Below are 14,809 nucleotides of genomic sequence, written 5' to 3'. Positions count from 1 at the left end.
ACTCTGGGTCCATAGGAAAGCTGCGATTTTTTAGCTAAAAAACATTATGTGTTGGTCCTTAGTCCGTAAGATTGACTGCCTGTAGTGAAATTGTTGAAGGAAATACTTGGCAACTACTTATACAGGGACTGGCCTAGACAATGTATGTCTGCTATATCAATGCTTCTCATGCATATATAAAAGTGCAACCAAAGACGGCAATATACCCACCTTTGATATAACCTCACACACATCCGACCACTTTAATCTCCCACTTGAGGAAGGAAGAGGAAGAGAAAGAAGAAATATGTAGATAGACAATTCTTGCTTATTTTGTATTCAATCATCAAACTAGAGTATTTATAATTGTTTTTTTATCTTATCTTTTAAAATACATCACTAAAACTTATTTTTTCTATTTAATATATTGACTTTTATAATATATTATATATCAGCTTATTTATTTTTTCGCTATATCATTTAAATATTATATTTTTTATTTTTTTATTTATTTAAAATATTTTTTCTAACTACCAATGATATCCTCATATTTTTTTATATTTATAATATCTTCTAATATACAATGTCATATTTCACATTAATCTAGATTTATAAGCTAAACCAAAATATAAATTGTTTAAAAAAATAAATGGATTATATTATGAGAATATTTTCAAGGGAATCATATATTTTTTGTTGGAGCTATTATAAATAAATGTGAGATTGTCTTGTGCGCCTCCTAGATTAGTTGAAACGTTGTTTCATAACCATTAAAAAAAATTAAAATACCCAAGCAATAACTTTCGATGGGGCAAATCCATTGGGCTAAGTATAATTTTCCCTTTACAAAATTTATTGTGAATGCTCTAAATGAACCTCTAATTTTTCAAGTACAAAGAGACATTCCTTTTATGGGTACTGCTACTCGCGAATTTGCCCCATCAAAGTTACCTATAGTACAATTATACCATTTTTTTTCTTTTTCTTATATCAATTTTTAAAATATGTAAATGCTTAAAAAATATACAAATTCACTAATAATCATTTTTTTAACTATTAAAAAAATAAAAATAAAATACAATATCGATCAAAATGGAGAGGCAAAATCATGGAACTAAATAGTATTATCCTTCCTTTGTTTTCATATTAACAACTTTCAAATCTGTTCGAGTTATACTCAATTTAAGGAAGACGCTGAATAATTAGGCGTGTTTTGAATATCAAAATCCTTCCAACTCATACAATCTCATCTCATTTTCATATCTAAACAGTTTTTAATTTGAAATTTTTATATTTTTTATATAATTATGACCTAATCATTGCAATTTTTTTAAACTTTCAAGTAAAATGCAAAACATAATTCAACTCTATCAAATCTCAAGATAAAAATAATATAAAAAAATTATATTCTAATAATATTTTTTATTTTATAATATTTTTATTTAATTTTTTTCTCATTTTTCAAAACCCTATTAAACATATTAATTCAATTATTTAACTATTATTAATAGATTATCTCATTTCATCTTATTATCAAAATCAAGACTTGAAGCTTAAGATTCCTAAATTCTTGTTGAGCAATGTGTAAACTCCTTTTTGTATTAGAAAAGGAAAAGAAAAGAGAAATGTTAAGTTATTGAAAAAAGTATTATTAAAAATAAACTTATAAATTAATTGATTTAATACGTAATGTTATAAAATGATTTTTAATATAAATTAAATTTAACATATTACATGATTTTATATAAATTTATAAATTTATTTTCATAAATACCCTTTTTATTATGTCGCACAGCTCTTAATGTTGCGTGTACCCACTAGTGAAATCTGATTTTTTTTAAAAGTAAAAAAAAAAATACATAAATTTATTAAAGGTAATATAGTGGGGATCAAACCCTGTAGACGAACTAACGTTTTCCTTTTCGTACAATTTACTATGGTAGCACTAGTGTTTCTAAAAAGCCATCTTAACGTAGAATTTAACCGATCACGATTGCCTTTGATATTTCATGCCATACCATCATTTCGAATGGGTAAATGTATGCAGCAAACAGAATAGTAGTTGGAAGCAAAAAAATAAACAAAAAAAACACAACACGACAATGAAAAATCTGCTCCACACCTAACTTATAGCCGACCTGTCTTCTGAGCCCTGAGAAAAGAGAACAGTCTTATAATGTCATCTCAATCAAATGGTTCCCTAAAATCCCCTCTTTTCTTCTTTTGAGAACGATTCGTTTAGATAATGAAATCATTACCTCATTTAATTTTTTTATAAATTATAATAAATAATTTAATTTTTTTAAATATAAAAATAATAATATTATTAAAAATTAATATTTTAATAATATTTTACTTAATTTTTAAAACAACATTATCTCACCTTACTATACAAACTATACTAATTATATTTTTATTAAAATTGAAATAAAATAAGATAAATGTCTATATATTTGGATAGTTATATAATATTTTTTTTTAATGTATGAACAATAGTTAAATAGTTTGAATTAACATGATTTATTAGATTTGAAAAATTAAAGTAAAATAATTATAAAAGTTTAATTGTTTTTATATTTTAGTTAAAAGTTTAAAAAAATTATAATAATGAGTTAATTATTAGATAAAAAATTAAAAATTAAAAAATATTTTTATTTAAATGATATTAAAAAGAATAGATAAAATTTGATAAAATGAATTGAATTGAAACAGCAATTCACCATGCCTTAATATTTTGATGAAAAAGAAGAATTAAAGAAAGGCTTCAAAAATAGAATCACATTAGTAACTTATTCTCGAGAAAAGAAAAAGAAAGAAAGAAAAAGGGTCCAATCTTTCCTATACAATGCATAACACTGCACTGCTTTCTCTTGACTCGAGTCTTGAGATCTTTCTTGATCTTTTTCTCTCTCTATTTTTTCCAAGTGCGGTTCAGTGACTGACACAGAACAGGGAGAGATCACCTTCGACAAACCAGAATCCGGTACCCGGTCGTTGAAAATTTTGTTGATAATCAAATCGGTTTTTTTGAGGTTGAGAGACATTCAAAGGAAGCTTCTTCTTCTTCAACCTCTGTGGACATTCATGATCTCAGCCTCACGGACCCGTTACATGAAGACTCACTTTCTGGCTCTTAACTATGGGGACCGTCGAGAAATCCCAAGTTGTCGATGTGGAGGGAAGTGATTTCCGGAGCTCGGGCGTCGGTGTCTGCGACGTCTACTTCCAATCTGGCGAACGTTCAGATAAGGAGCAGAGGTGTTCAAAAGAATCCGGGACTGAAATTGTGGGGGTGTCTGAGAAGCAGAGGGGATCCTCTGCGTCAGACTGTTCTGTGGAGGTGGATCTGGAAGGCCAGGTTCCCGACGTTAAGGTACATTTGGCAAAAGTGGAGAGGGATTGCAGGATTTGTCATCTGAGCTTGGATGCAGCCAATCTGGAATCTGGGGTACCCATTGAGTTGGGATGTTCTTGTAAGGACGATTTGGCTGCTGCCCACAAGCAGTGTGCTGAAGCTTGGTTCAAGATTAAGGGAAACAAGTAAGTTTCTTGAATCGAACAAGAGAAAGAGTAAATTAGAATAAAGTAAATGATGTCCTAAATTTTTTAGACATGATCCATTATTGGTTCTTGGCAACTTGCAATTTGTATTCTTTTTTTGGATATGATTGGCATCTTTGTGTTATCGGTCTATTCTGGGTATTGTCAATTTGCGACAAATGCTTTGAAAATTATATGTGAATTTGCTAATGGTGAAATGCTAATTAAATTCTGCTTTCCTGGCTATTTTCATGGTGTGACGCATGCTTACGTTGCAGAGACTTGTCTGTATAAAGTTGCTATATTTGGATTGTTTTGACATGGAGATGAATAGATGATTGATTAACTTCTGATGAAAATCAGACAAACTTCTGGTGATAATGCAGGCAACGGACTATGCCTAATAAAAGGAATATGATATATAATGGGAATCAAAATTGTAAAGCAAAAACGCGTGTCCAGCTACTATATCCAAGTCTGCGAATTATTCTTCTTTCTTTTCCTCTTAGCATTAAATTAGAATAGCAGACATATTTCACCTTTTCCGATTCCTCTTTATTTTGCGCTGGCCACCGCGCAAGTTGGGTTTTTCTGCTCTAGTTGGTCTGGACCTTTTCCACGTCGAAGTATTTTTTAATTGTTAATTTTCCTGATATGATGCATTAATTAGGTCATTCTGATTCCTGGTTTTCTGTTTGCCAAACTTGAACCATGTACCCCGCATTGAGTTTCTTCATGATGCACCCATTTGGGAGGCAGTCCGGTTTTACTGTCTTTCCTCCTCTTCTTTTTTTCGCCTAACGTGGACAGGCAACTGATGTTTTTCGTTATTAAGTCTATGAAGCAGGACCAACTAAACAAAGTGGGTTGTCCAGTCAGTCACAAAAGTTGGAAGAAGAAGAGTTCTAGTTTGATAACCTGGGCTAGCTGTGGCTTGGAAATTTGGAAGTGCTGGGTATTTAGCCAATATGATGGAGTCCCTATATAATATTCTATTCTCAAGGCAAAAGAAACCTGCATGTTAATTCCAAATAATATTATTGACTTTATTATATTTATCCTGCCAGTTTTTGTTAAGATCATGAGTTAGGCAATTTGGTTCTTCCATTAGTAAGTACTTGGCATGATCTTATGAACCCTTCATGTATACATGTGAGCTGTGAAATCCAGTCTATTGCCTTTTAATGATCTTATTGATTGCTATTCTGACATCTTTGTTTGGGTGTATGGTCTTTCTTTATTGGTTCAATCTGACTGAGTTGGTATAACACAAACATAAGGTGCCTGATAAACAACTACTAAAAGCTCCATTAAAACAACTACAAAAAAACTCCTTTAATGGGCTAGTTCAACTTGTCTCATTTTTCCTAATATGGTTAAATTATTGTTGAGGTTGCAAAATTTTTTCTTCCAGATTGGATGTACATCTATTTTTACTGTTTCACTTTAAGGAGAAAGGGGTGTGGTGCTTGTTTATGAGTGGGAAATGGGAGGGAGGGGTGGGGGGTGATTCACAATGCATCATTGGACATCATATGAAAACCATGGCTATGACACATTTGACTCATTGTACCCAAATCATGTAGCAATTCCAGAAAGTAGTTTTCCACTGAACCGAAGGTGCGCTATCAGGAAATTGTGTGGGTTACGAAGAGCTGGTAGAGAGGCTTGTTGAACTACTTGTGTTACTGAAGATTGAAATAATTACCCTGCTATTGGTTCTGACTGTTCTATGTATCGTATCGTATCAAAACAAAATGTGTGATCTTCTTTGATATATAAATGCAGGACTTGTGAGATCTGTGGATCAATTGCACACAATGTTGCTGGTGTGAATGATACTGAGTTGATGGTGCAGTGGGATGAGACGAATGATGCTACAGCAACAGCAGCTATGCACCAAACAGAGTCTCGGCGCTTCTGGCAGGGTCACCGGTTTCTGAATTTTCTGCTTGCTTGTATGGTCTTTGCATTTGTCATCTCTTGGCTCTTTCACTTCAATGTAACTTCATAAAATACCGTGACAAAATATATATATATATATATATATATATATATATATGGCATGTCTCTTAGGGTTGATGGCTTTTAGCACCTGCACAGGCACCATGCTCGATAAGCGCATGTCCACTCTTGCTTTTAGTATTTGTCTATTTGATTGATGTTATTGTATAATCGGGAATGTATTCACCAAGATAGTTATCATGTCACTGTTGTAAGTTGTAACTTTATTTGCTTTGTAACAGTTGTATCAAAATGTAGCCTTCTCACTCTCTCACCTTTCATTTTCTGGGTTTATTTGGACTCTCTATCGGATGGAGTTGTTAGATAGTCGGATTAATTGAGTTTTTTCAACTAAATCGGACCTATCTACGACTACCGAATCCTTGGTAATCGATAGATATGCTCGGGTTAAAAGAGGCCCGGAAGCAAATATCATCAGTACGTGCATCTAAACCAAGGTCATTTATTCATTGAATTTTGAGAAAGCCCCTTGTAGTTCAGATCAGAAGAAAAAGTAGTATTGCTCTGAATCTCTGATAGGAATTGGCGCAATGAATGTTAGGATCAACGATGCAGCTTCACTTAGGTGCTGTGAAAAAATTGCTACTTGCCAATGCCAGGCCGAGAGAAAGAGAAAGGGCACAACTTCGAACTTAAAAGCCTGAGGTGATCGGAAAAGGAGAGGGAAAAAAAAAAAAAAATTACCATCACTGGATCCAGTCTGACATAAATTACAGAAACATTATACTTAATACGAGCAGCAGTCACATGATGTTGAGATTGGGTGATATAAATGACAAACACTACCGTTGTAGTATCAGTGTCAGACTCGGTGGTGTTATTAATATGGTTGTGGTCTTCTTCGATAGATGGATGCGCGAGTTGTGCGCCTAGATGAACATGCCGTGATTCGCGGCCACAATGTTGATCTCCCAGACTCCGGAGGGAGACACAGCTCGTGGTAGGCATTCGGCCTTTCATGGGATTCTTAGTACGCTATTTTGTTTTTTTCGTATATTTTGACTATAAAGTAGAAACTATTTTTTGAGTAATAAGCTAAACAGAGAGGGTGTGATGAATCCCGACAAACATTCATAAAGATTTTTGGGTATATATAATGATAATTCATAAAAGCGAGCTTTAGTGATTATTTATGGTGAGAAATGTATTATTCGGGATACCCTATACCTCTGTCTGCAACAATAATATATACATATATATATATATATATATATATAGAGAGAGAGAGAGAGAGAGAGAGAGAGAGAGAGAGAGATTTGCAAGAGTGGCAAAGATAGCATTAGCCCAAGAATTTAATGGATAAAAGCTAGCTACTCCCATCAGAACGTGCTTAGCATGATTGGAAACATGCAGATGTTTTAAGCAGCAAGGACGTTGTGTGTGTGATCCCTCCTGTTGGCTTCATTCGCCACCCTTTCAATTAAACTATGCAAAATTAAATTAATTAATTGAGAACCCAGCTAATGCGGTACAGCAATGGCGATATAAACAGATAAAGAGTGTCTTCCTACCCACCATATATGCTCTCGCAATCTCAATCAAAAATGTCGGTCGCGTGCTCCTGCATTGGCCTTGTATCGCCGACATTTTCAGTGTTAATCAAATCGAAGTCGTGTTATGTTCAACTTATCCGTTGAATGCGTTAAACTTTGCGTTAGATATGCTACTGTCAAAGGTATCAAAGCGGTACCAACAATATAGGGGATATATACTTGCTCAGGAAAAAAGATACCGGGGAACATTATAACATACGCCCCTCTGTATCTGGAGCTGATCCCTTTTTCACTTTTCATTATTACATACTTGTATTAAAGTGTGACGTTATTTTCAAAGGGACTTTTCATATTCCTATTTATGCCTTATTTATGCTTTATGAAGTTTCCTTTTATTGTTCTGTTTTGGAAGTTATATTTTTGCATTAATGTATTTCGTAAGGCTCTATGTAAGTCTTTATAAGCATGATGAATGACATAACCTTTAGAATCAATCCGTGAACAGTAGGATTGAGGTTTCTCAGAAAATACCTTATATTTCCTTTGTTTTCTCTGTTTTTCTGCTACTAGTCTGCTGTTTTTTGCTTTATTGCTTAATCCAACAATTGGTATCAGAGCTTGGTGTAATTGGAAATCACATCAAGGAGGAGTATTAAAGTGTGATGTTATTTCCAAAGGGACTTTTCATGTTCCTATTTATGCTTTATTAAGTTTTCTTTTATAATCTTTTACTTTCTTGTTCTTCATATTCACTTTGGATTGAAATGCATGCTCTAAAATATCATCATTCCTTCTAGCCAACCTTTGTTCATTGGCTTGGAGAGATCCCATTAATTCAATAACTAAAAGTGTTTGCAGGTCTTTTGACTCTTTAATGGCTGCTACTACATGATCATACTTCTCGAGTAGACTAATTAAAATCTTTTGAATTATCTTTTGATCAGTCACTTCTTTACCTAGAGCACGCATCTGATTTACTAGATCAATTAATCTGGAACCATACTCTTTTACTACTTTAGATTCCTTCATCTTCAAGTTTTCAAACTCCCTTCTAAAGCCTTGAAGTTTGATGATTTTTACCTTAGTATTTCCTTGAAACTCTAACTGAAGAATATCCCATGTTGCCTTTGAAGTTTCAACCCTCATCAATCTTGGAAAGATTGATTCAGACACCCCCTTCTCAACTACATCGCACAAATCTTGAGAGATGAAGTAGGTCTTCATTTTAATGCTCCAATACTAGTATCCTTCACCACTGAATACAAGAATTGGTATCAGACTCCTTATGAAGCCTAGAGTGGAATAAAACCCGCTACAAATTTCTTAAGGGTGCTTGGTTGTGTGTGTTATGTCCATGTATCATTTAAAAAAAGAACTAAGCTGAAAGAGAAGGCTGAAAGATGAGTCTTTGTGGGTTATAGCACAGTTTCAAAGGGTTTTCGAGTTTTTAACTTGGAAACAAGCAGTAAAGATGTTAAATTCAATGAACATGCCTCTTGGGATTGAGAAGCCTAAGTAATTCAAAAGAATGTTGAAGTACCGTTCGAGTCTTTAACTGAGATAAGAGAAGAAGAAAGAGTTGAAGAAAGTGTTTTTCAGCAACCTGAAAATAGAAGCCATATGGATTCTCAATTGTCTTCTGATGATAGTGATGAAAAATCATCTCCTGAATCTCCCATAAGAATGACAAGGTTACTGAGTGAAGTGTATGAGCAATGCAACTATGATACTCTTGAACCCCGTGAGCTTTGTTGTTGCATCAAAAGAAAGAGTTTGGCAAAAAGCTATGGAAGAAGAAATTAAGATGATCAAGAAGAATAACACATGGGAGTTGGTTCCTCAACATGCAAATAAGGATATTATTGGAGTAAAATGGATTTATAAGACAAAATTAAATCCGGATGGTTCCATATTGAAGCACAAAGTAAGGCTAGTTGTTAAAGGATATGTGCAACAATATGGAATAGACTATAATGAAACTTTTGCTCCTGTTGCTCGGATGGATATCATTAGAGCTTTGGTTTCACTAACTGCTCAAAAGGGCTAGAAAGTGTTGTAATTAGATGTGAAGTCAGCTTTTCTAAATGGGGTGTTGGAAGAAGATGTCAATGTGGATCAACCCGAGGGGTTTGAAAAAGAAGGTAAAGTTTATAAACTGAAAAATACCTTGTATGGATTAAAACAGGCTCCAAGAGTTTGGTATGAAAAAATTGATCAATACTTCATTGAACAAGGTTTCGGGAGGAGTAAAAGTGAACCTACATTGTATACAAAGTCTCAAAACAGCAATGATTTGATTATTGTATCACTTTATGTGGATGATCTAATTTTTACAGGAAGTAATGCTGAAATGCTTAAAAATTTTAAAGAAGACATGATGGCCAGCTTTGAAATGAGTGATTTAGGAAAGATGAATTATTTTCTTGACATGGAAGTGAGTCAAGGAAATGATGAGATTTTTTGTTCTCAAAAGAAATACACTGAAGATTTGTTGAAAAAATTTAATATGGTTGGCTATAAATCAGTAGCAACACCATTAATTCCAAATGAACAATTGAGAAAAAATGATGATAGGAAGAAGGTGGATGTATCAACATATAGAAGTTTAGTGGGAAGTTTACTATACTTATGCAACACCAGACCTAACATACTATATGCTAGTGCTTTCAAGGTTTATGCAAAGTCCTAATCAAATTCATTTTTGTACTACTAAGAGAACTTTGAGGTATTTGCAAGGAACAATCAATTTTGGCATTTGGTATGAGAAAGCTACAAGAACAAAGCTGGTTGGATTCATTGATAGTGATTGGGTAGGCTCAACTGATGACATGAGGAGTACTTCAGCTTATTGTTTTAGTTTGGGTTCAACTATGTTTTCATGGAGCTCGAGGAAGCAAAACAATGTGGTACAATCCACTGCAGAAGTCAAATATGTGGCAGCTAAAGGTTGTGCAAATCAAGCTCTTTGGTTGAGAAGAATACTTGAAGATATGGGGGAGAAACATGAGGAATCTACTGAAATTTTCTGTGAGAACCAATCAGTCATTGCAATTGCCAAGAATCCCATTCAGCATAGCAGAACTAAGCACATAACAATTAAATATCATTTTTTGCATGAAGTAGAATCAAGTGGGGAAATTGTTTTGAAGTTTTGCAAGTCAGAGGAAAAACTAGCTGATATATTCACAAATGCACTTTCAAGAGACAAGTTTCAATTTCTTAGATCACAGCTTGGTGTGATTGGAAATCACATCAAGAATGAGAATTAAAGTGTGATGTTATTTCCAAAGGGACTTTTCATGTTCCTATTTATGCTTTAATAGGTTTCCTTTTATTGTTCTGTTTTAGAAGTTGTATTTCTATATTAATGTATTTTATAAGTCTCTATATAAGTCTTTATAAATATGATTAATGGAAGATGAATGGCAGAACCTTTAGAATCAATCTGTGAACAGTAAGATTGAGGTTTCTTAGAAAATACCTTATATTTCTTCTATTTTCTCTATTTTTCTGTTGCTAGTCTGCTATTTTTTGCTTTATTGCTTAATCCAACAACTTGCCTAGCTATTTCTCCTTAATTTGTTGGTCGTATTATAACAATATTAATAATAGATAGAAAAATGCTTCAGCGATAGATGAATTATATATAGAAAATTAAATATGTATGAAGTCTTAGGAATAAAATCTAATGCCAGTCACTATCGATTTGTTGTATTATATACGACGAGCAAACTAATTTCTAATGAGAGAGAGGGAGAACGAGAGAGCGTGCAAACACGACATAGACAAAGCGGACCACGTTTACATGGAGGCCATGGTCGGTTGTTGGCCTCTCTCTCCCTCCCTTTCAATCTAAGACTCTCACCCTCTTTAGCATTCACCAGTACTGCTACCTCAAACTAAGCAAAACCCCCATCATCTTCCAAACCCTCACCGCCAATATTGCTAAGACCCGATCTCAAACTCTCTGATGAGGAAGCTCTGTCCAAACTATGATCGAGAAGATGGGCTCGATACAGTCCTCGAGGTCCCAATCCCAGAAGAAATGTTCTCCAACAGGAACGGTGCCAACAGGTCGTGGCAAAACATGAAGTCGTGGATGAAACCAACAACTGAGAAATCACAGCAGTCCATGACAACCGTCTTTGGAAGCCGTAACGCGGAGATACAGCTCTTGCTCGGCGTCGTTGGAGCCCCGTTAATCCCTCTCCCTATCCAGTGCGTTCAGCAACCCATTAACCGCAACATCAAAGACCATCCTATCGTAAGTAGCTACCATCTTCTTCTTTAACAACGTCAAGCATGCCCAAAGATGGATATATCCCAATTAACATGCTACTTTTGGCTCATATTTCGGAGAAAATACGTCACTTCAGAATTAGTTGCTATGCCGTTCTTCTATATGCAGTTTATAATCCTTTTTTTGTTCCCTCATCGATTTTTTATGCATTAAACACTTTGCAAACCGAATATGGGGTTTAATTCAGGGTCAACTTGTGATATGTAGGAGGCTTCGATGGCGAAATATATAGTGCAACAATACATAGCAGCAGTTGGGGGAGAGAAGGCTATGAGTTCCATAGACAGCATGTATGCGATGGGCAAGGTGAGAATGGCGGCGTCGGAGTTCTCCGCAGGAGAAGGGAGCTTGAACAACAAGGTGGTGAAGGTGAAGAGCATGAGACATAGGGGTGGAGAGATGGGAGGATTTGTTCTATGGCAGAAGAGGCCAGAGCTGTGGTGCTTGGAGCTCGTTGTCTCTGGGTGCAAAATCAGTGCCGGGAGCGATGGAAAGGTGGCTTGGAGGCAGACCCCTTGGCACCACTCTCACGCTTCCCGTGGCCCACCTAGGCCCCTTAGACGTTTCTTGCAGGTAAACCACCCACCTCTCCCTCTCCCTCTCCCTCTCTCTCTTGGCGCTACGCTGTTCCTAATTTCTTACCGTTTGTTTAAAGTCATGTGATCATGAGAGTGATTTGTTTGGAGTCAGGACTAGCTTCTCATGGAGTCGTGGTCTTTTAGGGGATCTCCATTAGCTTAAAGTTGATCGAGTTTATCTTTTAAGGGTACCTTTTTTTTTTTTTTTTTTTTTTTTTTTTTTTTTTTTTTTATCACTTTTTTTTCACTTTCCCAAGATAGGAGCTGGGACCGAAATTCCATGTGGCCTTTTTTATCCCCCCCGACTTTTCACTTCTTAGTTCTTCTTATTGGGTCAGAGTTCCATGTTCATGGTTCACCACAACTGATTATCTTTTCAAAGCTCTATGGCCCACTTAAATGTGGGGCCTAGCCCACCAAATACTTTAAGGTTGTTAATCATCACCATCTACGTGTGCTCTTTTCCTTAAACCTTCCTCCAATTGTATTCTTAGCAGAAATTCTAAATTTTAATATGAATCCAGAAGAGTCAACAATCTTAATCAATTGTTAGCCAAAAAGTAAATGGCTCAACACAATAGTTTTTCTTTGGCTGAGGAAAAAAGAAAAGCAAGAACCAAAAAAGTCCACTTTGGTTGGTCTATCATTCCGGTTAAGTCGTGTTGAAGGGTTTGCATTCCCACTGATGAATTAGGTAGCTCATCTGGATCATATATATATATGGGCTGGCTGGCTCGCTATGCATTTAAATAATCCAAAGGTTCTGCTTGACCCACTTAGGCAGGCTGCTTCAATATCAGGCCTGCAAGGTCCCAACAATTCGGCCCGGGTTGAGTTCATACTTCAAAGCTCCATCATTCTTGTCCCGCATGCCTTTTATGTGCGATATTGTTAAAAGAGAAATGTTACCCAAAAAAATATGATATTGAAGTAGACCAAAATGATTTCACAGTATACAACCCACTCATATGTGTGACATTCAACAGGGTCTCGATCCAATGTCCACGGCACACTTGTTCTCCAATTCTGTCTGTATTGGCGAGAAGGCAATCAACGATGAAGACTGTTTCATACTAAAACTCGAAGCTGAATCCTCGACGCTAAGAGCAAGAAGCAGCAACAACGTAGAAATAATGAGGCACACAGTGTGGGGCTACTTCAGCCAAAGAACAGGCCTCCTAGTGCAGCTTGAAGACTCTCACCTCCTCAGAATCAAAGCATCCGGAAACGAAAGCATCTTTTGGGAGACAACCATGGAGTCATTGATCCAAGACTACCGAACCATAGACGGCATAAACATTGCACATGCCGGCAAGACCTCGGTGTCCCTGTTCAGGTTCGGTGAGAACTCGGAAAATCATTCTAGGACTCGCATGGAAGAGTTTTGGACAATCGAAGAAGTCGATTTTAACATAAAAGGGTTGTCCATGGATTGCTTCCTGCCACCTGCTGACCTGAAGAAAGAGGAAGAATCTGGGTGTACCGGTGTACTAGAAAGCAACACGAAGTTACCATTCAGGATTAGATCGGCTTCATCTAGGATTAGTTCCTGTAAGGTAGCTGCCATCGATGTCGAAGACTGCGAGAACACTGAGAGTGATGAAGAACCGTGAATCTGTTTCCATTTTGTACATATACGTACGATTACATTAGACATGCATGATTTATTAGTTTGTTATACACATAGGTAAGTTGTTAAGGATTTAACGTGCATGATTAGCACAATATCTAATCTAAGTCTTGTTTAAAAGAAAGGGAAAAAACGAATTGAACAAAAACCCATCAAATGTGATACGTACGAATCCAAGTCGCGGGCTATATGGAAGAAAGAATCCTATGTGATACATTTGTCTTGTGCACTCAAAAATTCTAGCACAATATTATAGCTGCGCTTGAGAGGGTTTTTTTTTGTTTTTTTTCCTCTTCATATGTTTAATCTTATTATTTTTAGTCATATAGATTTTATGACAAATAAAATGTATTCTCATATAAAGTGCCTACAAATATGATAAGAGTAGTTTAAATAATTATAAATGATAAAAATAAAATTTCTATTACGAGAATAAATCCCAAATTGAGTTACAAATATTCTTTAATATTGTCAATCGGAAACATCAATTATTTATGTGAAATCGACATTGCTGAAATTTATTATAGAAACAATATATTAAAAAATATTAGATCACGTGGGAATACAACCAGATTCAAGGACATTCTCATCAAGTATGATATCATCATTTATAACATCATTAATTGGCTTAGAAATCTCAACATTCCTTTTAAGCCTCGTTTCCTTTTTCTCGAATCACCAACTTAGCTAAGAGGCCAACCTTGGTGAAGTGGTTTCTCTTTCATTTTAGGACATTTAAGTTAAATATTGATGGCATTTATATGCAAAGGCAATCCAAGTCCTTTTAATTGTTGTGATATCTTTAGGTCCTCTAATTGATCTATCATTGGTGGCGGCTTTTGTTAGACTTGGGTATAATGACTCTTGTAGAATTATCAACCACGAAATCCAGTCTTACTATGTACTATCAATTAAGTGTTTTTCATTGTTGAATTGGGTTCTTGTGGTAAACTAATTTAATACCGAATCTCAACCCTCATATTTTGATATTTGTGATGAATAATGATAACTTCACTATTTTTTTATTATTTTTTTATTATTTTTTTTAATTTTTTAATTTTTTAATTAATAATTAAGTAAATGACTATCAATAAAATTATATATTTTTAAAATTTTTTCTTAATAATTAAAAATGTTAAAAATATTTAAAATAAAATAATAAAAAAATAAATATATTATAAATAATAAAATAATGATAAATTAATAGTAAGTGTATCATTATCCATTTGTAATGATCATACTTGTACCAGCATATTTCCGTACG

The 14,809-nt window shown here is 34.8% G+C and overlaps 2 protein-coding genes across 2 annotated transcripts; both read left to right on the top strand.

Moving 5' to 3' along the window:
* The first annotated feature begins 2,790 nt into the window (after nucleotides 1–2,790).
* Nucleotides 2,791–5,804, top strand: LOC122301456. The gene is made up of 2 exons (XM_043112826.1): nucleotides 2,791–3,519; nucleotides 5,308–5,804. Exons 1-2 carry the CDS (start codon nucleotides 3,119–3,121, stop codon nucleotides 5,531–5,533), a joined length of 627 nt encoding a protein of 208 aa, XP_042968760.1. The 5' UTR covers nucleotides 2,791–3,118; the 3' UTR covers nucleotides 5,534–5,804.
* Nucleotides 5,805–10,764: 4,960 nt separating this feature from the next.
* On the top strand, nucleotides 10,765–13,842 carry LOC122301455. Its single transcript, XM_043112825.1, has 3 exons — nucleotides 10,765–11,301; nucleotides 11,545–11,910; nucleotides 12,902–13,842. Exons 1-3 carry the CDS (start codon nucleotides 11,008–11,010, stop codon nucleotides 13,526–13,528), a joined length of 1,287 nt encoding a protein of 428 aa, XP_042968759.1. The 5' UTR covers nucleotides 10,765–11,007; the 3' UTR covers nucleotides 13,529–13,842.
* Nucleotides 13,843–14,809: the final 967 nt, after the last annotated feature.

The sequence above is a fragment of the Carya illinoinensis genome, chromosome 2 (assembly GCF_018687715.1).
Source record: "Carya illinoinensis cultivar Pawnee chromosome 2, C.illinoinensisPawnee_v1, whole genome shotgun sequence".
In the NCBI taxonomy this organism is placed as follows: Eukaryota; Viridiplantae; Streptophyta; class Magnoliopsida; order Fagales; family Juglandaceae; genus Carya; species Carya illinoinensis.
The sequence above is the reverse complement of the archived record's forward strand: the minus strand, read 5'-3'. Positions and strand labels throughout refer to the sequence as shown.

Excerpts from the sequence above, each read along its gene's own strand:
- LOC122301456 (XM_043112826.1), top strand. The coding sequence starts at position 3,119 with ATGGGGACCGTCGAGAAATCCCAAGTTGTCGATGTGGAGGGAAGTGAT. Across the intron at positions 3,520-5,307 it reads TTCAAGATTAAGGGAAACAA|GACTTGTGAGATCTGTGGAT; the intron begins GTAAGTTTCTTG and ends ATATAAATGCAG.
- LOC122301455 (XM_043112825.1), top strand. The coding sequence starts at position 11,008 with ATGAGGAAGCTCTGTCCAAACTATGATCGAGAAGATGGGCTCGATACA. Across the intron at positions 11,302-11,544 it reads ACATCAAAGACCATCCTATC|GAGGCTTCGATGGCGAAATA; the intron begins GTAAGTAGCTAC and ends TGTGATATGTAG. Across the intron at positions 11,911-12,901 it reads CCCTTAGACGTTTCTTGCAG|GGTCTCGATCCAATGTCCAC; the intron begins GTAAACCACCCA and ends GACATTCAACAG.